Source organism: Kogia breviceps, chromosome 1 (assembly GCF_026419965.1).
Source record: "Kogia breviceps isolate mKogBre1 chromosome 1, mKogBre1 haplotype 1, whole genome shotgun sequence".
NCBI lineage: Eukaryota > Metazoa > Chordata > Mammalia > Artiodactyla > Physeteridae > Kogia > Kogia breviceps.
This window is the reverse complement of record NC_081310.1, coordinates 167,660,043-167,683,430: the sequence shown is the minus strand read 5'-3', so window position 1 is coordinate 167,683,430 and position 23,388 is coordinate 167,660,043. Positions and strand designations below refer to the sequence as shown.

At 51.9% G+C, this 23,388-nt stretch overlaps 1 protein-coding gene and 1 pseudogene across 1 annotated transcript; one reads left to right on the top strand and one right to left on the bottom strand.

The window, feature by feature from the left end:
* Window positions 1-3,035: 3,035 nt before the first annotated feature.
* P3H1 (prolyl 3-hydroxylase 1) lies at window positions 3,036-23,332 on the bottom strand. Its single transcript, XM_059074346.2, has 15 exons — window positions 22,780-23,332; window positions 17,392-17,544; window positions 15,650-15,839; window positions 15,305-15,436; window positions 14,331-14,470; window positions 9,358-9,447; window positions 9,002-9,054; window positions 8,700-8,821; window positions 6,890-7,017; window positions 6,628-6,723; window positions 6,040-6,190; window positions 4,793-4,910; window positions 4,329-4,404; window positions 3,924-4,064; window positions 3,036-3,509 (listed from the first exon to the last, which is right to left on the bottom strand). The coding sequence occupies exons 1-15, from the start codon at window positions 23,242-23,244 to the stop codon at window positions 3,354-3,356; spliced, it is 2,211 nt and encodes a 736-aa protein (XP_058930329.1). The 5' UTR covers window positions 23,245-23,332; the 3' UTR covers window positions 3,036-3,353.
* On the top strand, window positions 18,160-18,970 carry LOC131765576 (mitochondrial intermembrane space import and assembly protein 40 pseudogene; annotated as a pseudogene).
* Window positions 23,333-23,388: the final 56 nt, after the last annotated feature.

Here is a 23,388-nt window from a genome sequence, read left to right as displayed (position 1 = left end):
TTCCCGTGCAATCCCAGGCTCGGAATGGAGAGGACTTGTCCAGGTGGCACAGCTAGAAAGCAGTGCAGCCAGCAGTGTGGCCACCCCAGTGCCCTGCCTGCCCCGGCATGGTCAGGTGCTCTGATCTGGGATCTGTAATGCTCTTTGCATGTTTCCTTTCACAGCACTTGGTGCGTTGTTCGTTTGCCTCCTTCCTGAGCACTGAAAGCATCTCCCAGCCCTACCACTGGCCCCATTTTTGTGTCCCTCGGCTAACCCAGGGTGAGGGCACCTCTGCAGCACATGTGGCTGTCTGGTAGTGTCCTCTTCTCTTCCCCAAACGACCCTGAGCACTGGCCCTCTTTGGCACCCCTGCTGAGAGCTCTGCCAGCTGCCTGGGGTGCCAGAGATGGACGGCTTCCACGTCCACATCTGCCCCAAGTTTGCTGAGTTGCCTCCCATCCCCTCTAATGCTCCCATGGCTGCTCTCCCTTCACCTCAAGCAGACTTCCTCAGGGCTGACCTGCTCATGCCCGTGTTTTACAAACAGGCCAAGCAAGCACAGCATCTCAGCCCGGACCCCTGCCATCACCTCCTGCTGCTGGGAGGACTCACCCACCACAATTATATTCACTTATCCCAGTTCTGTTGCCCTTGAAAACATGTGGCCTTTCATGAGCTAAACTGAGATAGTCTGCTATCTCTCTGGGTTTAGCATACTTCGAAATGGTGAAGGTCACCCGCCTTGATGTGGAAACTTCTGGAAGACCAGAATCAGGCTGATGGAGTTTTCTGTAACGTTGAGTATCTCCTGTGTGCTAAGCATTGTGCCAGGCTCTCTATGAGTATTCCCTCAATGATACTCTCCCAGCCATCCTGGGAGGAAAGGACTGTAATCTCATGTTACTGGTGAGGAAACGCACTCAGAGGTCACACAACTGGAAGTGGTGGAAGTGAGAGTCTTGCCCAGCTCAGCACGTGGGTGAAGCTCGTGCTCTTTCCATTAACATGGTCCTCTCTTCGTACGGCGAGTGGGTCATCCGAACAGGACACGGGATCACCAATGACTAAAGGAATAGTGACTGTCCCCATGGGATCATGTCTCCCGGCTTAAAAAACCACCGTTCCTTCACTTCACATCTCCCTCCGGCTCATCCTGCCCCCCACAGAGAGCCAAACTCCCGAGAAGAGTTGTCTATACCCACCAGCACCACTCATTCTCCTCCCCTTCTCACTTGAACTCACTCCAGTCTTTCGTCGACCGGAACATCTCTTGCCAAAGTTCTCCCTGGTCTCCATGTCACCAAATCCAAAAGAGGGTTCTCAGTTCTTATCTTGCTCAACCTCTCAGCAGCATTAGACACCGCTGCTCAGCCCCGCCTCCTGAAACACTCTCGTCGGCTTCCAGGACTAGGCCTCTTGCCTCCCCTGCTCACCGCTGCTCCTCGTGTCCTCTGTTGGACCCCACTGCCTCCAGAGCCCCAGTTGCCTGCAGCCCGGCCCAGTCTTCTGACTCTTCCTCTGTCTACACTGACCTTAGTCTCCTGGCTTTGAACACCCCCCCCAAATGCCGATGGGGACCCCCAAAGTTCTGGCTCCTACCTCTACCTCTCCCTGAACTCAGAAACCTTTTGTCTCACAGGCTCCTCGAACTTGAGCACAACACATGCAAAAACAGACTCCTGCTTTCCACACCCCATAACCATCATCTCACCTGCAGTCTGCCCCGTCATGGGAAAGGGCAGCTCCACTTCCCCAACTGCTTAGGCTGAATCCTTCTTTTTTTTTATTTTTGGCCGTGCCCTTTGGCATGCAGGATCTTAGTTCCCCAAGAAGGGATCGAACCGTGCCCCCTTCAGTGGAAGTGTGGAGTCCCAACCACTGGACCACCAGGGAATTTCCTAGGCTGAATCCTTGTTGCTCCTCCTCATACCATCCAACTGATCAGCAACTCCTGTCAGCTCTACTTTAACGAGATCCAGAACATGACCTTTTCGCTGCCTTCGCTGGCAACACCCGATCCACAACACCTCTATCTCCACCCGGGGTCTTTGCAGCAGCCTCCGTTCTGCTCTCCTTGTCTCCGTTCTTGCCCTTGTAGCCCATTCTCCACATACATTCTTCACTGAGGCCTTTCAAATGTAAGTCAGATGCTCTTACCCCCCTGCTCAAAACCCTCCAAGGGCTCCTGTCCCACTGGGTCAAAGCCCAGGTGCTCAGCGAATGACCAGGCCCCAGGGACCCTGACCTCACTGGCTGCTCTGTGTCAGCACATCGGCCTCCTTGCTGTTGCCTTCTCCTCAGGGCCTGACCTGCCTTCTTTTCTACCTCAAAGGATTACACACACACACATGTATGTGTTTGTTACCTGTCTCCCTTCCTAAAACAGAAGCTCTATGAGGGCAGGGACTTGTTTGGTTTGACACCATATTCCCAGCACCAGCACTTAGCTGGTGCTCAATAAATAAACCCTGGTTGATTTAATAAATGGGCTCTCAGGGTGCAGGTTCCCAATCCACGACCGCACTGCATCTCAAGCCCAGGAGGGAGATGGGCTTGTGGCCCGAGGAGCTGAATCTCCAGGTCTGCTCTTACTCTGTCTCCTAGAGGTGTGTGTTGTCCTGCACATGGAGGCCCTGAGGTATGAGGACCCTGAGGCCAGACATCAGAGCACGATGCATGTGGCCGACACGGGGGCAACGTGCCAGAGCACTGCTGACCGCTGCTAGCTGCCAGAGAAGGATTAGTAATAATCCCTGCCATCCACCCAGAGCGTTCCAGTTTACAAAATGCTGTCACATCAGCATCGCATGTGGGCCCCACAACTGCCCAGAGGTGGGCAGAGCAGCGATTATGGTCCCCGTTATGCATATGACAACCCTGAGGTCCCTGAGGTTAAGGGCTCTGGCCTGAGACTGCACAGGAGGTGGCCGAGCCGGGTACAGAGCTAGACCTCTTCACACCATGCCTGCCACTGCATCCTGCCCAGAGTAATTTTTATCAAGTGAGACCTCTGGGGCCGATGGGCATATCTCCACTCTGAACAAACCACCGAGTAAAAAACCACGAATCATTTATTCTTTGGTGGTCTACACAGGCACTTAAATACTGTATTGCTGTCACGTGGCTGCCTGTGCAGGCCCCCGGAGTGGCTCTGGGCCTGCATCCTGAGCCCTCGGTCAGGCCCAGGGGGAGAGGGCCATCCTGCTGTGTCCACTCCAAGAGCGGCAGCACCATGTGGACGGCTGTGAGCAGAGTCCCCTCAGCTGGGGGGCAGACCTAAGTTCCCCACTGCTCCTCACCGGAGGCTGGCCAGTCCAGGGTGCAGGACAGGGTTCCTCACGTGGCTCTGATCACCGTCCACGCGTGAGCTGTCAGAGCTCATCCTTGTGTCCTGACTCACTGCTGGAGACAGAGCCCTGTACGGGCTTGGGGGGCCCCTCCTGGGCTTCCTGGGGCTGCTCATGGGGGAGGTCCGTCTCTTCTGGGCTAAAGAGCATCTTCACCAGGTCATCCGCCTGCACCCTGTCCTGCAAGGACAAACCCCTGGCTGTTCAGATAGGCCTCCGGACCAGGCACTCACCATCTCTCAGGTGCTACTTCCTGGAGAACAAGAAGGCTCTTCTCTAGTGGCCTCTGAGCTCATCCTAATCCCAGCAGGTCCTACTCTTTGGGCAGAGGCAGCAGAGGTGGTACCCAGCGAGGGACCAAGAGCCAGGATCACTCCCCATATTGTCCCCCCTGCCCCCCACCTGGAGCCCCATTCCCAAGGAAGGAAGAAGGGCCGGGGACCACGGTGACACAGTGCCGAAGCGAGGAGTCTCTCTGGACTCCCAAGCCCAGTGCTTCTTTCACGTCTAAGCATCGGCAATGGGACTGGGGAAGGTGGAAGCAGAACAAGGGCCCTGCCAGGAACAGGTCACAGCAGCACCAACTGCTCTCACCCGCTCGCTGTGTCGAGCGTCCAAAGTGAACCACAGGGCGATGGCACAGCGCTGCCCTCTGGTGACAGCCTTCACTCCATGTGGGTTTTCCGTGCCCGAAGAGAATCCCACGGCCCTTCCGCACTGGGGCTGCACCTCTGCCTAAAGGAGACGACGAGGGGGGTACACAGGACAGAGACCATAACCTGCCTTCAGAAGGGACATGGGGTCATTCAGGTCCAGGAGGGGATGGCTCCTCTGCCTGGCTTCCCAAAGACCAGAGCTAAAGAGAACAGGTGACTAGTCAGAGGCCCCCTGGTTTGGGGAGGGGAGTGCTGGCCACCAGGAAGACCAGCTGGCCATTCTGCCCACTGCACCTTGAGGTTTTGGCGCCCCTCCCAGGGATGGGGACAAGGGCGCACTCACTGTCACGGTCTTGGCATCTAGTTCGGTGAAATAAAAATTTCCTCCGTCGAAGTCTGCGTTCAGGTAAAGAATGGCACTGGGGAAGGCAGAGAGCACCTCGACACCGACTTCCTCTTCCTGCCCCTCAGACACCCACGGCTCCAGTGCCTTTATCTCCAAGTGCTCCCAACCAGCAGCAGGAGCGGGGGGGCCTTCTCTGAAGCCTCACCAACACGACTCCTGACCTTCCCGCCTCCCTACCCTCGCCCCTGAGAATGCACCATGCCCTTCTCTGGGGTGCTCCTGTACCAAGTCTACCTTTCCCTGTCCTACCCTCACACTGCACTGTAATGATTCCCGTATTATCTGACTCCCAATCCAGAGGGTCCTGGACGCTGGGAGGAGCTGGGCCCAAACATGCATGTGTTGTGTTGGGGGAGGGGGCAGGGCACAGGGCCCTGGGGGCCTCAGAGCAGAGCTGGCACCTGTAGTCCCGGAAGGTGTAGGCGGGGGGCTCTTTGATGCACACGAGGGCCTCGGCGTTCAGGATGCAGTTGTCCACGTGGACGGGGTGGCTACCGTCCTTCCTCTCGGTCTGTGCCTCTGCGGCCACGGAGACACACGTTAGCACTGGGGCACCTCAGGGGACACTGCAGCTCTCCTGCTGGCATGCGAGGGCAGGGGGGTCACTGCCGACCAGCTTCCCTTCCTCTGGCTGGATCCACGCTCTCCAAGTCTTTAGACACATAACAGCAAGCCTAACCTTAAACCCTTAATCTCGGTGAGTGAAAACAAGGCCTCACCCAGCCCTTCACTGCCTGCCGACTCTTCCTGGCTTCCTGCTACCCAGGCCCCAGGGCCCCCATCTGGGGGACGAGACACACACAGTTGCTAGTCTGGCACATTCCTTGGGTGTGCCCAGATTTTGATAGAATTCCAAACTTTCTGAGGGAGAGTAAAGTCCTCTAATCTCGGCTGCCCATCAGTGTCATATCGGCACCAGGGGCCGCTGAAGGCTCTGGCATGACAGACCCGGCTGTGGGTCACGCGCGGTTCCTGGACACTGGCCGTGCCTCACCCCTCCTAGGGAATGAAAAAGGGAACGTGACAGAGGGAGAGTGAATGATGAACAACCTCCAGCCTGCCCTAACTTGTAAAATAAGCAGTTCTCTCAGAAATTTGGTATTTAACAATTAGTGACAGAGAACTTGCAACGCAGATCATGATTCACCTAAGGGCACCTGTATGGCCAATACCAGCGTTGAGAACCACTGACCTGCAGGATGCAAAATACTCTTGAATACAGTGCTCCGTAATTTGGCTTCTGAGGACCTCACCAGTCTTACGTGGCTGCCCCCCGTCCCCGCTTGACCTTACACTCCGGAAATGGCCACTTTCTTAGCCCCCCGCCCCCCCAGCTGCAGGTCGCTCGGTGCCTCCACTCCTTTGCTCATGCTGCTTCCTCCGGCTCGAACGTCCTCCCGCTGCCCCATCTACTCCACAACTCTTACTCATCCTGCGCAGCTCTCATCACCTCCTCTGGGAAGCCCTCCTGACTCCCCGGGGAGACTGACTCGAACTTCCTCTGCTGCACTCATCGCACTGGTTTACGTTGGTTCCCCAGCAGGATGAAAGGGACCATATCCTGCTCTTCTCCGCATCCTCCGCATCCAGCTGGTGCCTGGGTGAGCAGTGTGTGCTGCACGGGGGCTGCGGGTTGAGGGAGGCCCACCTTCGATCGCGGTGCGGCACACCAGGTGGGAGTAGGAGAAGTAGAGGGGGCTGTCCAGGCGGAAGTAGGACGCCATGACACGCCGCACCTTCTCCGTCACGTTGTAGTACAGGTGAGCGCTCTGCAGAGGAACCTTCCCTTCCTGTCCCAGCTGCCGAGGAGACCAGTGGTCAGCTACGCTGCACGCTCCTCTGAGGGCCAACAGAGACCACAGGGGCGCCAGGCCCCACTCCTCGTGCCCGCCAAGGACCAGTCCCTCTGCTTCCCGAACACGACTCTCTGCCATCGCCCCCTCCCCTCGCCTTCACACTTCTCTTTCTGAGTAACCTGCTCAGAAGTACAGCGGTTCTTCAGAAAGTACTCTCAAGCTCGGGGTATCAGTCTTGCTTGCTTGCCTCATTGTTATTACACTAATAGCCATGGTTCGAAAGTCAAGCTCACCCAGCATGGCTTATCCTGCCTCTGCGGCAGCTGGAACGCTGACAGGCAGACACTTTGAACTTCCCTACCACCATCTCCAACTCCTCCCCAGAGCCTGCGCGTCCCCCTCCCCCTTCTCCATACTCCAGAACAGAGTACTGACCCTACCTTGAGGGCCTTGAAGACAGTGACGCCATAGAACTTTTCGCTGGGAGTGTGTGGGGAGGTCTGACCCCGGTAGCCATCTCCTAAGGTTGCTGCTGCCTACGAGGCCCCAAAAACAGGTGGGGTTAGCCAGGCAGCTGAGGGCCCAAGAAGAGGTGGTCGACGGCCCGCAGCAAGGGGCAGGCAATCGTTCAGTGCCTGAGAGGCACCTAGTCGGGGGAGGCTGGGCCCTTAGGGAGATGGTGTGGTCACCGGGTTCCCTCACATTGGTCAGTCTCTGCAACTCCTGGCACTCATCGTCAGAGATGACACCATCCATCACCACCCGCTGGGAGCCGTTCAAGACTTTGGAGGTCATGGTGAGTCTGATACCGTCATAAAGCAGGGGGCCACCTGCAAAGCAATAACACCGGCTAAATCCAGCAGCAGTTCTGTCCGGACACTCTCCATCAGATATTGCCTTGCTGTAAGGAAGAGAAATTCCAGTTGTTTCCCGTTCACCAGAGAAACCTCCCGTTTGATCGCTTCCAAAGTTAGGGTGGTCCAGAGGATGGAACTTAGAGCTGAAGGGCAGGAGATCCAAGTCCTGGTCCACAGCTGTTAGCTCCTGGGCTTTCATGCATTGTTGAGGAAACATCATAAAGACATTCCTAAAACATGAGTTCAGGACCAGAAAGAACTGGGTTTGACTCCTGGATCCTCCACTTACTAGCTGTGTGACCTTGGCAAGTTACTTAACCTCCCTGAGCCTTATCTCATCTGTAAAACAGCATCTACCTCGTAAGTTTGATGTAAAGAACAATAAGACAACTTTAAAGTTTAGCACGACACTTGGCACCTAGTAAATGCTTAAAAGTTTAGCTACCATCATATCATCATCTATTTTAAATGAGGATCTTTTAATCTGCCCAACCCACTTCCCAGGGAATTATGAGAACCAAGAGAAATAACAGGGTGAAAGCTCTCTGAAAACAAAGGAATGCTGGACAAATTCTTTAACATGTTAATCTCATTAAATTAAGCACTTGTTAATTGAAGCAACTGTAGAGTAAAGGCCAGCCTTTCTCTCTTCTATTTCTCCTGGTGTCTCTCTGTGCTGGGGACATACCCGAGACCCAATTCGACTCCATCTATTATTTACTGAGGCCTCAGCGTGTGCCAAGCACCGTGCTAGAAAAGGCAAGGGATTAACACCTGAAGACAGCACCTGTTCCAACAATTACACAAATGACCAACACAAGGCAGACCTTGTGAAAGTACAAAGTGCCCTGGAAGTTCAACAGAAATGGGGGTGTGGATCCCAACTGGCCTGGAGTTTAAGAAAGGCTCTGTAGGGTGGATCTGAGACACCTCACAGGGAGAGATGATGGGACGTGTTTAGGAGGAGGCATAGGCCTGAACAAAGACTTGTGAGCAGAGAGAGGCCCAAGGACGAAGAAAAGGTATAAGTGGGGAATGGTAGAACATACGGTTAAAGGGGCAGGCAGGGAGGACGGCATCAGATTCCCTGTGTTTGGAAGACTCGTCTAGCCCCCAGGTGGGAAGGGGCAAGGACAGGTTGGAGGAGAAAAGATGAGTGCAGAGAGGAGGGGCTGGGGGCCTGATGCACACCTGAGGCCATGGGACAAGAAAAGGGGTGGGGAGAGAGAAAGAGAGCAGAGTCCTAATTGGCAGGACCCCCCCCAGAGGATTGGAGGGGATGGGCAAGGGGGGACCAAAGGAGACTTGAAGATTTTGAGGCTCGGTAACAGGACAAATGATGGCAGCTGGGAGAAAACAGTTTGGGAGTAAGGCGAGAGGACAAGTTTTCTCCTATAAATACTTACTGAAGCGAACTAAACTAGTGTCACTGTGACTCAGGAGTCTTACTTCTTAACCAAAGGCCAATTCTCAGTGCTCTTTGCAGGTGGAAGTCCCGTGGGTGAGTGAAGAAGGGCCACGGCGGGGGTGAGCCCTGACCCGCGCCAACTCGGATCCTGAGGCTGCTCTCTAAGGGGAGCTGCCCAGCTAACATGGGGAGCAGCAGCCTTGCTGCCTCCATGACAGCCGAGGTGGCCCCACGCTCGTCCTCTCACCTTCCCGGGTCAGCCTGCTCACGTCCAGCGACTCCTTGGTCTTCTCTTCCACGAGGGTCTCAATCTCCTTCATAAGGTTTCCGATCTCCTGGGAGATGCGGGTGGCTGTTTCCCGTTCTGACCTGTGAGCACAGCCAGTCTGAGGGCTGTATTCCAGGGCCAGCCCAGGCTCCCACCCCAGCTTCCCAGACTGGACCTGCCCACCCCTTGCCAGGAGTTCACATCTGCCTCTGCCTGGGCTCAGGAAGCCTCAAGTGCTTCATCACACCGATCCAATCATGCAGTTTCTTCAAGGCCCTCACTTCTGTTTCTCTTGCAGTCTCTTGGGAATCACCTCTTCTGGAGTCCATGAATCCTAAAAGCAGAGCAGGAAAACACGAAGTGTCGGGTGACCTGCTGAATCTTCCAGGTCTCGATGCACATACTAGGGCCTACAGGGAATCCGCCATCTCACCGGCCTCCTTTCAGGAGATAAAGTGAGAGGTCTCTGGACCTGAGTCACCTGTACCTGGCTGCCCAGAATTCCCCGTCTCTCGTCCACGCAGATCTCCTGTTTGGCTCAACCCCCTAACGGCCCTCTCCCCAGAGGCACACGGTGTACAGCTCAGCCCACCCCTTGCATCCCTGCCCCACTCCGGCTCCCGGCACCCTGGCTCACCGGGTCAACAAAGGGAATTCCGAAAACGTCATAAGCGAAGAAGAGCAGTTCTTTCTCCAGCAGGCTTCGCTGGTGGTACTCCTGGGCACTCTGAGGAAACACAGTGGGAGGGACACCCTGGTACTCAGCCCCGCCGCTGGCCCTAGCCCGCACTCCCCGCCCCTTCGTTCCACACTGTTGCCCCCCGTGCGACCCAAGGCTTCCTCTCCCACTATCACTGGTGTGTCCGTCCCCCACTTTGGGACAAAAGTCTCACGTCTGTGCTCAAGGGTTCCTCTTGCCTGACACAAGCAGCCCCTCTGAGGCTGGCACAGCCAGGCTTCCCGTATAGGGAGACAGCCCCCCTTCCTTCCCCTGCCGTTAATCTCTGAGACAGAAAACCTGAGGATTCTCAGGAAAAACTCTTCAAGGAAGGAAAAGTATTCCTTCTTGACTTCCGCAGGAGTTCAACACGCAGGGGAAGAAAAACCTAGGTGTTAGGTGACTCCTGCGTTATTCATTTAATCTTTACAGCCACCTTGGAGGTTGATAAGATTATCCTCATTTTACAGACGAAGACACTGAGGTACAGAGGGGTTATGCAACTTGTTTGAGGTGACACTATAGGAGATCCAAGCCTGGGTCTCTCCGATCCTAAAGCCCACGTGCTTTTTCCTATGCCATCTGCCTCCCCTCAGACTTGGAGTGGACCGTATCCCTCCCGGGAGTTGGGCCAGTGCAGGAGCAGCTGGGTCCTGCATCTGGCCATTCCCACACGTGCTCAGTGGTAGGGCTTACCCAGGGCAGGGAAACTAAGTACCTTCTGGGGTCACATCTTTCCCTAGGTGCCCTGCTAGTCTCCCAGCAGCAGAAGAAGGAAGGAAAAGAAAAAGAAGACATCATCAGTTGAAATAAAAGATGAGGGCAATAAGGAAAACTTTAAAGGCGTCAATGAGGCCTATATCACCTATTATATTTACCCAAGAGGAAGATGGAAATTTTCTCCTAAGGAGTTTAAATAACTGGCCTCCCTCACCTAGTGCTGGACACCAAGCTAGGTATGTGTCATCTCCTTTAACCCTCTCCAACTGCTCTGTGAGCCTGCCAGGAAGCCAGTCCCACTTCTACCATTTACTCATTCAACACTGATTTACTGAGTATCAGCTATGTGTCAGAACTGTGCCGACACTGGAATAAAGCAGGGAAACAGAGATTCCGGTCACCATGGGCAGCCATAGGCTGCCGTGCGAGTTAACTCATTTCCTGGAGCCTAAATGTCCTCATCTCGAAAATGGCAAGAATAGCGCCCACCTCACAGGGTGCCTGTGATGATTAAATGCGATGATGGGTATAAACCACCTAGCTCAGTGCTTGGCCTGGGACAGGGCTCAAGAAATGATAGTTACCTTCTTTCCAGAAGGGCAGTTCTAGTTAGAAATGGTAGACTGACCACTTATTTTCCCTTTCTGACCCAGACTCACTAGTATGACTATAAAGGATCAGGGGGGGGCTTCCCTTGTGGCGCAGTGGTGGAGAGTCCACCTGCCGATGCAGGGGACACGGGTTCGTGTCCCGGTCCGGGAGGATCCCACATGCCGCGGAGCGGCTGGGCCCGTGAGCCATGGCCGCTGAGCCTGCGCGTCCGGAGCCTGTGCTCCACAACGGGAGAGGCCACAACAGTGAGAGGCCCGCGTACCGCAAAAAGAATAAATAAATAAAGGGTCAGGGGGAGGGGTCTTAACCAGGCAAAGAGACTAGGAGAGGCGCCATCTCAAATCCAAACGGTCACCATCTAGCAGCCAAAGAGCACAACGACAAGGTAACTAGTCACCATATGGGAGGGGATGGCAAGAGGAGCATTATTAGAGATTCTCAGGATTGCAGATCCAAGAAGGAAGAACCTTGGTTTTTAACTTCTGGGTAGGTTGATGACCCCACCTCACTGGGGTGTTATGAGAATCAAACGAAAGAAAAGCTATGAAAAATTTTTGTAAACTATAAAATGCCACACACATTTGAAGGGTGCTTATTTGCCACAGTAAGCGCCACAACAACCAGAATGGGAGGTCTGTTATTGCCGCATCATCCACCTGCTTCTCCCAGTGAACAGAGGAAAAATGAGCCACGCTGGGCTGGAGTGGAGGCTGTGAGGGCGGTATCCTGCCACCCGTATGCCCCGGGGCCAGCGCCGTGCACGTTTCCCCCAGGCTGGGAATGTGGTGCCTAATTAGACATGGAGAGGAGGGAGGCAGGAACCCCCCCGCCCCACCTCCCGTTCCACCTCTCCCCTCCACCTGGTCAGCTCCCCTCCTCCAGCAGCTTCCCCCCCCCCCACGTGAGGGCCTCCGGCACCTCCCATTCTGAGCCCTGCCCCATCGTATCTCGTCAGGCTGCTTCAAACCCTTTGAGGGCTCATCACTGCCTGCCTCACACAGTAGGGTCCAAGGTCCTGGAGAGGCACTCAAGACCCCTCAAAAATCTGACCCTCCCGGGCCTCATTGCCTGCAACTCCCCAGCACCATCTTCCGTTCACATTGGACTGTTGTCCAGGTGGTTTGCAGATGCTGTTCTCCATCTAAAAGGCCCTCCTCTGACTCGTTCACCTACTGAAAGCTTTTAAAACCAATTGTCAACACCACTGCCTCTTGTGAAGCCTTCCCCCACCCACCAGTTGCTTACTTTTCCTCCGTGCTCCCACTCTAGCTCGCTGACCCCTCTACTATGATATTCACCACAGCATTTTACAAATCTTGGATTGTACACCTTTCCAAGGTGGTTTTAGATGGCATTCAAAAAGACATGAAAGCAGTAAAAATGTAGCTAAAAGAAACCCCCGGAGTATCGATAGACATACATAGAAATGTTCAGTTCTCCCCCGCCCAGCCCCTGACCCACAGGCCCATGCTTGGGCGTGGGAGGGTTAATCCCGATGAACAGTTTCTTACCAATCTGTGCAGAAAGTTAAAAAACTTAAAAATACATATGTATTACCAAAAAACGTAAATTGAATACCACTACAGTTCTATGTCTTCTTTTTCTTTACCTAAAATTACATCACGGAGACAATTTCATATTGGTGCGTAGGAATCTACTCAAGCCACATAATGGTTATCTTGTACGTCATTGAGTGAACGTGCCAATTTTATTTAACCAGTTCCCCAAGTTGATAGCATTGAGCTTGTTTCCAGTTTTTTGCTTTTAGCGGCGGACTTCTGATGCACATCTGTGCACATTTACCTTTGCACGCTTGTGTAGTATAGCCAAGGGTGAATCCCCGGCAGTCAGATCGCTGGGTAAATGAACAGTACAGTTTGCAGCCCTACCGACAGCCCAGGGGTGTGCCTGCTTTCTCACCCCCTACATGTGTCCAATAGACTTGTTGCATACACAACTGAGGGGCCTCTAGAGTAACTGTAGCTATCTATCTTTTTTATTTTCTTTGACAAAAGGAAAAACATCCAAAGTTACAGCTATTTTTACAGACTGTAAGATTGGGTTTTGGAGAGGCCAGCAGGACACAAGCGATTGAGGGCCACAGTGACAAGCCACCCCATCTCAGGAGGTGGCTGAAGTTAGAGGTAAGAACACCCGCCACCTGCTACTTGTGTACCATCAGCAAGACCCCCGTGATGCTACCTGTCCACACAACACTTTGTACAGCATCTGTCGGCTCGCTATCTCATCTGACCCTCACACTAGTCCTGTGTTGAAGACAGAGCAAGAACCATAATCCGATTTTACAGAAGGAGAAAATGAGACTCAGCAGGGCAGTGCAGCATGACTAAGATTCCACATGATGTGTCAAAAATCACATGGCTAGTAAGTGGAGGAGGCAGGACTTGAGTCCAGATTAGTGACTTCAAATCCACCTCATTGTTCTGGGCTCAAGAAGGAGAGGATCGGGCTTCCCTGGTGGCACAGTGGTTAAGAATCCGCCTGCCAATGCAGGGGACACGGGTTCGAGCCCTGGTCCGGGAAGATCCCACATGCCGCGGAGCAACTGAGTCCGTGCGCCACAACTACTGAGCCTGCGCTCTAGAGCCCGCGAGCCGCAACTACTGAAGCCTGTGTGCCACAACTACTGAAGCCTGCGTGCCTAGAGCCTGTGCTCCGCAACAAGAGAAGCCACCACAATGAAACGCCGCCTGCGCCCCGCAGCTAAGAGTGGCCCCCACTCGCTGCAACTAGAGAAAGCCCGCGTGCAGCAGCGAAGACCCAATGCAGCCAAAAATTAAATAAATAAATTTAAAAAAAAAAAAAAAAAAAAAAAGAAGGAGAGGCTCTAGGGCCTGTGCAAGGCATATGTACAAACATCATCAAGGTTCGCAGTATTGAACTTCATTAAGTTAAAAACAGAGAACTTTTCATGTTTTTAATACAAAAATGATACCCATTCACTGCAGGGAATTTAGAAAATATAAAGGAGCAAAACACAAAAATCACCCGTAATTCCAGAAATAGCCATTGTTAAATGAACAGCATACAGTGCAGTCCCCCCAGCAGTGCAGGCGTGGGCCTGCTTGCACTTCAGTGCCTTTTGTTTTAGTCTTTCTATTTCATAGATTTTTTTCCTTGTTTTGGAGTGAGATGGGTATAATGCTGAAACAGGGAGAGAGAGAACAATGGCAGAAAGAAGCCGGGGTGGGGAAGAAAACAGAGGCAGAAAAGAGGTGAGTGAAAAACAAATTTAGCATGAAGTAGAAAATGATAAATCTTAGCCAAATCAAGTCTCAAGGTGGAGGTGCTGAAAAAGGGAAAGAACATGGCTGCTTTGCAGTTCTGCTTTTCCCTGCAGACTCGGAGAACAGACTTCTGGGCCCAGAGTGTGGTAATTAATGTTCTGGATTATTCCCTGCTTTCTGTGCACTCACACCCACCCAGGCAACCTGCCCCACCCCTGCCCGAGCAGCCCTGGCTCCTTCTCCTCTACCCCACTCTCTGCTTTCTGGTCTGGGTTCAGCTGGCAGCCACCCAGGGTAATGCAAGTCTCTCACCTCACGGGGGCCGATGGATCTGGCTTGTTCTTCTCCAAGCATGGCTGTATAGTAGACCAGATTCTGGCTCATCACCTCATCATTGGGGAAGAAGAGGAGATAGGTCTTGGCACATTCAATGGCCTGTGTGTAATTCCCAACTGCAAAGGGGAAAGAATGGCTGAGAAGAAAGCATCAAATCCTGGATACCATAAACCGCCTAATGTTCAATCTCAGCACAGCTCAAAGCAATGATGACATGGCAAGGTGGCACCAGCTACATAACACGACTGCCTGATTTGGCGGGAGAAATTACAGAATAAATTATAGAATATACGATTGATTTTTAAGGTGCTCAGTGTCTGCAAGTAATTCAAACATTGGCCCTAATATTCCCAATCATTAGACCAATTTCAGGAATATTCCCCTGTCTTCCTACCTTTTTTTCCCTATGGATTTTCAGAAGAGAAGGGAAGGATTACAATAGCAGACTGTCTCTTTGGCAGAGCTCTTGTTGATATGTGTTGGTCTCCTCAACCATAAAAGTGTATATTCTTGAATATGCTGTAATGCTTAGCACACAGTGGGGATTCAGTAAAGACCTGCTGACTTGTTGCTTTTCTGGATATTGACAGCCCCCTCACCCCACCCCAGAGCATCAGTGCTACATGAGGGAGAAGGGCAGGGAAATGCCCTGTGAGCTGGTTCAAATGGAAGCACACCCTTGCCTTTACTATAACTTAACTCAGGTGCAAAATGTTATAGAGGGGAGCAGAGGGTGAGGTCCTAGAGTCTCCCTCCCCCAGCTTTTCAGGCTGCTGGTACTGCCTCTTGGAAGGTGGCTTGTAATAAGGTACTCAGGGATCACCTGGCATAGTGCCTGCCAGAGCCGAAGAGAGAAATCAAACAGCCTGAAGAAGCACAGTGGCCAAATCCCTGCCTTCCTTGCTTTTGGCTTAGTGAAAAGCAGCTGAGAAAGAGAAGGGAGGCCTTACTGTTATAGTAGGCAAACTGCAGATAATTATAATGCGATGGGAGGAAGTCTTCAAAGGGCTTCTCCCGACTTGGGTGGGAAGCAAGCTCCGTGACACAGTTCTGCTTACAGCTGAGGACCTGGATGTAATGGTCTGAAAGGAATCGAGGAGGGGGAAGAACCATAAGGTCAATTTCCAGGATTCAAATGCTGCTTAAGATGAACAAATTCAAGTGGAAGCAATTTTCAGTCAGATTCCCAGATTTAAGAGATTCAGGAATGAGGCTGAAGGTGCTGTGTCTGCAGAATCACGTTGCTGCCCTCAGAACCCAGAGGACTGGCCGAGGGCTGGGCTTGGGCCCCGCACCTGTGATGGCCTGGAAGAGGTCAGCGTTGTACTCCAGGTAGTTGTAGCCGTCGTAGTCATAGGGCCCTTCACAGAGGGCACGGCACTCCTCGTCTGCCATGAAGTACTCCCGCAGCGCCGTCTCCAGGTGGGGCACGGCTTCCTGTAGCTGCTCCTTGGAGTACAGGCGCACTCCCAGCCGAAACTCGTGCTACTGGGAGGAAGGGGTACTCAGATGCAGGGCAGACTGCGGACAGCCCTCCCTCCTTGCTCACAGCCACCTCCACGGGTATCCCCATAGCCCTCTCAGGTTAGGGATGGAAAGGGTGGCTGCTACACAAAGAAAGCCTGCTGGAAATGGTCTTTACTTAGTCTTTACATCTGACTTTCTTTTGAAATTTGAACACATTTAACTCAATCTACTTGAAAGATATATGGGAATTCACTGTCATTTTCTTGCACTTTTCTTGTAGGGCTGAAAGTTTTCAAAATAAAAATTTAATAAAAAAAAAATTTAACTCTTATCTATCAGAATGTGGTTTGAGGTGACGAAAGCAATCTTTCTAGCAGTAAGGACTGATTTGGGCTGCTGCAGCTGATTACAGACTTTGCTTCACTTCTGCTCTCTGTGGGACATGGCTCCCTTCTTGCAGACAATAACCATTTTCATTTGTCACAGAATCACTAAAAAAGAGGGCTTCCCTGGTGGCGCAGTGGTTGAGAGTCCGCCTGCCGATGCAGGGGACGCGGGTTTGTGCCCCGGTCCGGGAAGATCCCACGTGCCGCGGAGCGGCTGGGCCCGTGAGCCATGGCTGCTGAGCCTGCGCGTCTGGAGCCTGTGCTCCGCAACGGGAGAGGCCACAGCAGTAAGAGGCCCGCGTACCACAAAAAAAAGAAAAAAAAAAGAAAAAAACCCCAAACTGTGTAGAGTTGTACAATGTACTAGATGTACACGGTTTACTTGTAAAAGTCATTTTGATGTTGTTTCTAATATGCCTATTTCTAAACTACAACATACACCCTTTATGAAAATGCTATATCGGGACTTCCCTGGTGGTCCAGTGGCTAAGACTCTGTGCTTCCAATGCAGGGGGCCCAGGTTCAATCCCTGGTCAGGGAACTAGATCCCACCTGTGGCAACTAAAGATCCCGTGTGCTGCAACGAAGATTCCCCGCAGGCCACAACTAAGACCCGGCACAGCCAAATAAACAAATATTTTTTAAAAATGCTATGTCATCATAGATAATACCTCTTATGGGACACTGACTTTTCCTGCTAAATAAATAGAATAAGAACATTGAGAAATACTGTACCACTCACTGTAGTGAAAAACAAAAACCTACATGACCAAAAAAATTTGACAAGTAAATGAATACGATGTGTGCATAAGACGGATTGTCATGCAGTCACTAAAAATTGTGTTTTCAAAGAAAATTTGAAGACATGAGAAAAGACGCATCATATAATGTTAGTTCAAAAGGGATGATGAAAAATACATACACATTATGATGCCAAATTAGGTTTAAAAATTAGAAATGCTGAAGACTTTAAAAACAGGCCAAAATATCAACTACTGGTTTTCTGAAGGTGGCACTATTATAGATGATTACTTTCTGTTTTTTACGTATTTGCATTTTTCTAATGTTGTACAATGAACATACATTACTTCTGTAATCAGAAAGCAACCCTAGTGAATGTCACTATAATAAAAAGAAAGAGCGAGAGAAAGGGAGAGTGTTTTTTGTTTGTTTGTTGTTTTCACCATATGGGGTTTGGCCTCAAGATCCTTGAAGTCGGCTTCCTTCACCCCAGACATGGTTTGGTAATAGTCCAGGTTCTGACGCATCTCCATGTGCTCAGGATTGCCCACGAAGAAGGTATGAGCTGCTGCTACGGCTTTCTCCAACTTGTTTATCTAAGGGTGAAGAACAAGAACATGGTTGTCACATCCAAACCTTGATGGTTTGTGTCCAAATGTGCAGTTCACAATAAACAGGAAATCCCCACCTTCCTGAGCCTTCCACTCAGTGTGCCTCAGCCCCTGCCAAGCCCAGAAAACACACCTATTGCAGGAACTACATACCAGAGATTAGAAGCACGGGGCCCTGGGCAGGTTTTCAGCTATTTCCCAAATCAGCATTAGGGATTCCTCAAATTACAGGAGGCAATGCTTCAGACGTGTAAACATTCTATTCTAAAACAAAGGTGGTATTGTAGGGGGAATGCTATGGAAGACTGACTGCCTAAATAATATACTCTCGAGATTCGGATGTGGCGCTAAACTGAAGAAAGTCTAAAGAGTCAAGGATTAAGGGGTAGGGGAGGGCTGCCCTGGTGGTGCTGTTGTTGGGAGTCCGCCTGCTGATGCAGGGGACACGGGTTCGTGCCCCGGTCCGGGAAGATCCCACATGCCGCAGAGCGGCTGGGCCCATGAGCCGTGGCCGCTGAGCTTGGGAGTCCGGAGCCTGTGCTCCGCAACGGGAGAGGCCACAACAATGAGGCCCGCGTACCAGCAGTTAACAATTAGACCATGCCGAAAAAGTTGCCTATATATATATTTCCCTGTGTACATGTTTTTGACACATTCAGGGAAAAGGTGGGTGGCTGAAAAGTCTTAAGATCCTATACAAAATCCAGACATGGCATCTTCTGACTTTTTAAAGCCCAGGGCTCATGAGGTTAAAGCAAGTGGCTATACAGAAATCTGAGAGGGGAAAATGTGCTGCAGGTCACAATCATGCCCATAGCAATGGACTCCAGCATATCAAAATGATACAGCTTCACATGCAGAATCCAAAATAAATCACTAGGTGGGTCCGCGCGGGTCTCCAAGCCACCTGCCCGGTAGCGGAGAGGTCACGGCGTGAGGCCGCCGCCACAATCGCCGCGAGGTTGGAGGGCTGGGCTGCACTGTGGCCTACTGCCAGCAGGAAGGGAAGGATGGAATCATATTTGTGACCAAAGAAAACCATGAAACTCCAAGCAACGCGGAGCTGGTGGCTGACGACCCCAATGATCCGTAAGATGAGCCCTGACGGATCCTGCCCAATGGAGACCTCAGCTGGAACTGCCCATGCCTTGGGGGCATGTCCAGAGGCCCGTGTGGGGAACAGTTCAAGGCAGCCTTTTCCTGCTTCCACTGCAGCACAGAGGATGTCAAGGGGTCGGACTGTGTAGACCAGTTCCAGGCCATGCAGGAGTGCATGCAGAAGTACCTGTACCTCTATCCCCAGGAGGAGGAGGAGGAGGAGGAGGAGGAGGAGGAGAAGCCAGCAGATCGATAATAGGAATCTGCTGCTTCTGAGGTTGCCGCAATCAAAGAAGAGGAGGGGTCCAGCTAATGAAGGCCTGGGGCGCTGGGCTCCAGCCTCCTTCAGAGCGTTATGAACCTCTCCAAGAAAGTGTCCCTCCCTCTGTTGTTCTGTGCATGTAATGTATGAAATAACATATTGTGCTGATCAGGGGTCTTGGCCCCTTGACATATACACTGAAAAATGGGTTGTATGTATGTGTATCACACATGAACCTAAAAGCGAATGTAGCTGCCACTTCTGAATTCTCTTCTCAGATTGTCCTGAATTTTGCCACTTTGAAATAACGTGCTGAATAATCTCAGCAACCAAAAATCATTATCTGAGAGTGTCTCTTGTGAGTGAGCTGATTTATTCTGATTCATTGTATCCCTTTTAGTAAATTTTATACCCAGTTGGAAAGTGAAATAGAAACAAAACATCTTCCTTTAAGGGCTTCCCTGGTGGCGCAGTGGTTGAGAATCCGCCTGCCGATGCAGGGGACACGGGTTCGTGCCCCGGTCCGGGAAGATCCCACATGCCGCGGAGCGGCTGGGCCCGCGAGCCATGGCCGCTGAGCCTGTGCGTCCGGAGCCTGTGCGTCCGGAGCCTGTGCTCCGCAACGGGAGAGGCCACAACAGTGAGAGGCCCGCGTACCACAAAAAAAAAAAAAAGCAAAAAAAATCTTCCTTTAAAAATGCTGGAGTGGGGCTGCTCCTTGTAGAAGGGGCAGGATGATCAGCCCTTGAGTATTTGAGGAAGCACTATGCTTCATTTCTGATATATTTTGGTTTCCAGTTTGCATTGAGCACCAGGTTTTCTACGTTTGGAAAACAGAGCTTTGGACCCTCTGAGTGACTCCCTTTGTAAGTGAAGAGAAAGGCTGTTTTTTGCTGTTCTTGTTATTCCAAAAGCCCTGGTTTGGGGTCTGTGTTCACACTGGCTCTGTCTCAGCCTGTTCAGATGCAATGTTCTTGAGAGGTGGGGACCTAATCATTACCAAAGTAGCACCCGAGAGAGGAAACATGATTTTTACCTGAAAAAAAAATCACTGATGATCTAATGATTAATTACATGGATTGTGGTGTCAGACTGGTGACAAAGGTAGGTTTAATTATTCACTTGTTGGGGCTTTAGGCAAGTTAAAGTTTACTCTCTAAACTCAGTTCTCTAATCGGTTATCTGGAGATAGTACTCGCTACCTCACAGGATTGCTGGGAAAGTTAAATGAGAGGATATATATCCAGCTTCTAACACATGGTGCTGGGCACATAGTAAGTGCTTAATAAATATTAGCTCGGGCTTCCCTGGTGGCGCAGTGGTTGAGAATCTGCCTGCCAATGCAGGGGACATGGGTTCGAGCCCTGGTCTGGGAAGATCCCACATGCCGCGGAGCAACTAGGCCCATGAGCCACAACTACTGAGCCTGTGCGTCTGGAGCTTGTGCTCTGCAACAAGAGAGGCCGCAACACTGAGAGGTCCGTGCACCGCGATGAAGAGTGGCCCCCGCTCGCCGCAACTAGAGAAAGCCCTCGCACAGAAACGAAGACCCAACACTGCCAAAAAATTAAATAAATAAATAGCGTTCCCTTTAAAAAAAAAAAAGTTAGCTCAATAAATGTAAATCCTAGCACATTAGTAATATGCTAAGAAAAATATTTTTTTCTTTTCTGATGATCATCAGTACTAGTAAATGCACACTAAACAAGAAGTCAGCCCTGGCTGTGACCCCCAAATAGCTAGGTGACCCACTGTCAACAATCCCCATCTCTGTACCTCAGTTGCCTTAATTATAAAATTAGAAATTCTCTCGTCTGTCCCTTTTATGGATTGATTCTCTCTCCCATATCTTTCAGCACTGCTCTTGCCTTTCTCTGTTCTCCTCCATCTCAACACCCCTCACCTCACCCCCAGCCCTTTACCCCCTAAGCACGATGCACCTCATTTCTTTCTCTTATATGGACAACTGCAGTCATCTCCTAATGGTTCACCCTGCCACCACTTTCTCCTTCTCCCAAAGGCCTACGTCACATGGCTTCCAGAATTAGCATTCTACAGCCCAGTTCTGATGATGGCTCCTTGAAGCCTGCAGAATTCTCTTCCCAGTCTGGCCCCACTCTATTGTGAATGGCCATCCTTCCTCTTCTCTGACAATATTTGGGATCAGCTTCAAATGTCACCTCTTCTTTCAAGTCTAACTTCTCTGACACAAAGCTAGATTCCTCCTCCTTTGTGTTCCCACAGCTGGATGTACATACCCTTTCAGTAGCCCTTACTACTAAAGTGACTCTTAACAGCAAAGCAAGGTAATACACAAAAAAAATAAAGTCAAGCATTTTAATTACCTGTACAAGAACTGGGATGTAGTAAGTATTCAATAAATGTCAAAGAATTTTTTTTTTTTTTTGCGGTACACGGGCCTCTCCCGCTGCGGAGTACAGGCTCCGGACGCGCAGGCTCAGCGGCCATGGCTCATGGGCCCAGCCGCTCCGCAGCATGTAGGATCCTCCCGGACCGGGTCACGAACCCGTGTCCCCCGCATCGGCAGGCAGACGCCCAACAACTGCACCACCAGGGAAGCCCTCAAAGAATTTATAAAAGTGCTGTTAAGTGATATGACCAAAGACATAGCCCAGTTATTTTGGTTTCAAGTCCAGCACTCTTCTGGGAAACTAGGAGGAATGGACCAGAACTGTGTAAGCATAATGCTTGTGGAAAGGTGGAAATTTGAGGTCCCCAAGATTTTCTAAGTCTCTCTTTAGGTTGAATTGAAGGTCTTTTAAACTATGGATATAATAGATACACGGCACAGCTCCTTCTTCCTTTTAAAAAAAAATAATTAATTAATTAATTTTTGGCTGCGTTGGGTCTTCATTGCTGTGCACGGGCTTTCTGTAGTTGCGGCTAGCGGGGGCTACTGTTCGTTGCAGTGCGCAGGCTTCTCATTGCGGTGGCTTCTCTTGTTGCGGAGCACGGGCTCTAGGCGCGTGGGCTTCAGTAGTTGTGGCATGCAGGCTCAGTAGTTGTGGTGCACGGACTTAGTTGCTCCGCGGCATGTGGGATGTTCCCGGACCAGGGAACGAACCCACGTCCCCTGCATTGGCAGGCAGATTCTTAACCACTGCACCAACCAGGGAAGTCCATCCTTCTTCCTTTTTTCCCCAACAAAATGGGCTAATAACAGCACTTACTTTACAGGATATTGCCAGGATCTGGGCAAATGAATTAATAAACGCAAAGTACTTAATAGTGTCTGAAAGTATGTGTTGGCTCTCATTATCATCATAAATCAGAAGCACTCCAAATCTATGTATACACTTGGACTTAAGGCACTCTGGAATTCCTAAAATTACTCATTTTCTTTGAAACCTGACCGATCAGCCAGAGGGTCCCTTACAGGGAGGGGCCAGACATCCTCTACTGGCGACGTGGCAACCTCATGTCCTGAAAGAAAGCTGCTGCACTCGGGCAGCAGGAAAAGCATCACTGAAAAGCGAACCGGAAGGAAGATACTGTAGAAAGGTCTTAGCTTCTCACTCGGTAACTTACAACAAAATTAGGATTAGAGACCCAAGCTGCCGCTGTAGTCCCCTCTAAGAGGCCTCTCGGGGAACACAAGACCAAGTTTTGCTTGGTCTGTGCCTTAACCCTGGCTGGATCTTTGGGGTCACTATCTGCCTATGCGAACCGGCGAGGCTGGTCTCCCGGCAGGGTCTCTGCTCTCCCTGGATACGGGAAGAGCTCCCTGGCCAAGACGCCACTTTCCCTCTCCGCGAGCACTTCCCTGGCCCCCCAAGTCCCCCCGGGCCAACCACACCCAGAAGGACCCCGGCCGCCCCGGGGCCCTGGCAGATCTGCACCTTGAAGTAGGCGACCTGTAGGTAGTTGTAGGGGCTCCGCTTGTTGAACTCCAATTCCAGCTCCTCACTGAGCGAGTGGGCGGCCGACGGCCCGAGGCAGCGGCGCAGGCAAGCGGCGCGGCGCAGCAAGCCCCCGAAGAAGCGTAGGTCGTGCAGGGCGGCGGCGCCCGAGGCCTGCGCCAGGCTCGGGGGCGAGTCCAGGTCCAGCTCCCATGGGAGGTCGGCGGCACACCGGGTGCGGCAGCGCAGGCGAAGGGCGCGCAGGGCGGCCCGCGAGCGCAGCGCCCGCTCCATGCTCAGAACCACCCCGGCCCAGTCACCGCGAGCATAGGCCGCGGTCCCCTCCGCGAAGAGCAGATCAGGCGTCGTCAGGTCCCATTCCGCCTCGGACTTCGCCTCAGCCAGGGAGGCAGCGGTGGCGACCGCCAGCAATGTGGTCAGCAGCCTCAACGAGCGCGCTGCCATGGCCGCTCAGACCTAACGGGACCGCTGGTCACCCACCAGGGAGGCCAGGGAGGCCCGAGTCCCACCCCCGGGAATCCCCGCCCCTGTGAGAAGCCCCGCCCCGAGTGAAGCCCCGCCTTCCACACCCGGCAGCGCACGCCCAGG

Coding starts and splice junctions, on each gene's coding strand:
- P3H1 (XM_059074346.2), bottom strand. CDS start 23,244: ATGGCAGCGCGCTCGTTGAGGCTGCTGACCACATTGCTGGCGGTCGCC. Junction 8,822..9,001: donor AGACTGCAAGAGAAACAGAA/GTGAGGGCCTTG, acceptor CTGTGCTCACAG/GTCAGAACGGGAAACAGCCA. Junction 6,724..6,889: donor AGTTGCAGAGACTGACCAAT/GTGAGGGAACCC, acceptor GGGGCCTCGTAG/GCAGCAGCAACCTTAGGAGA.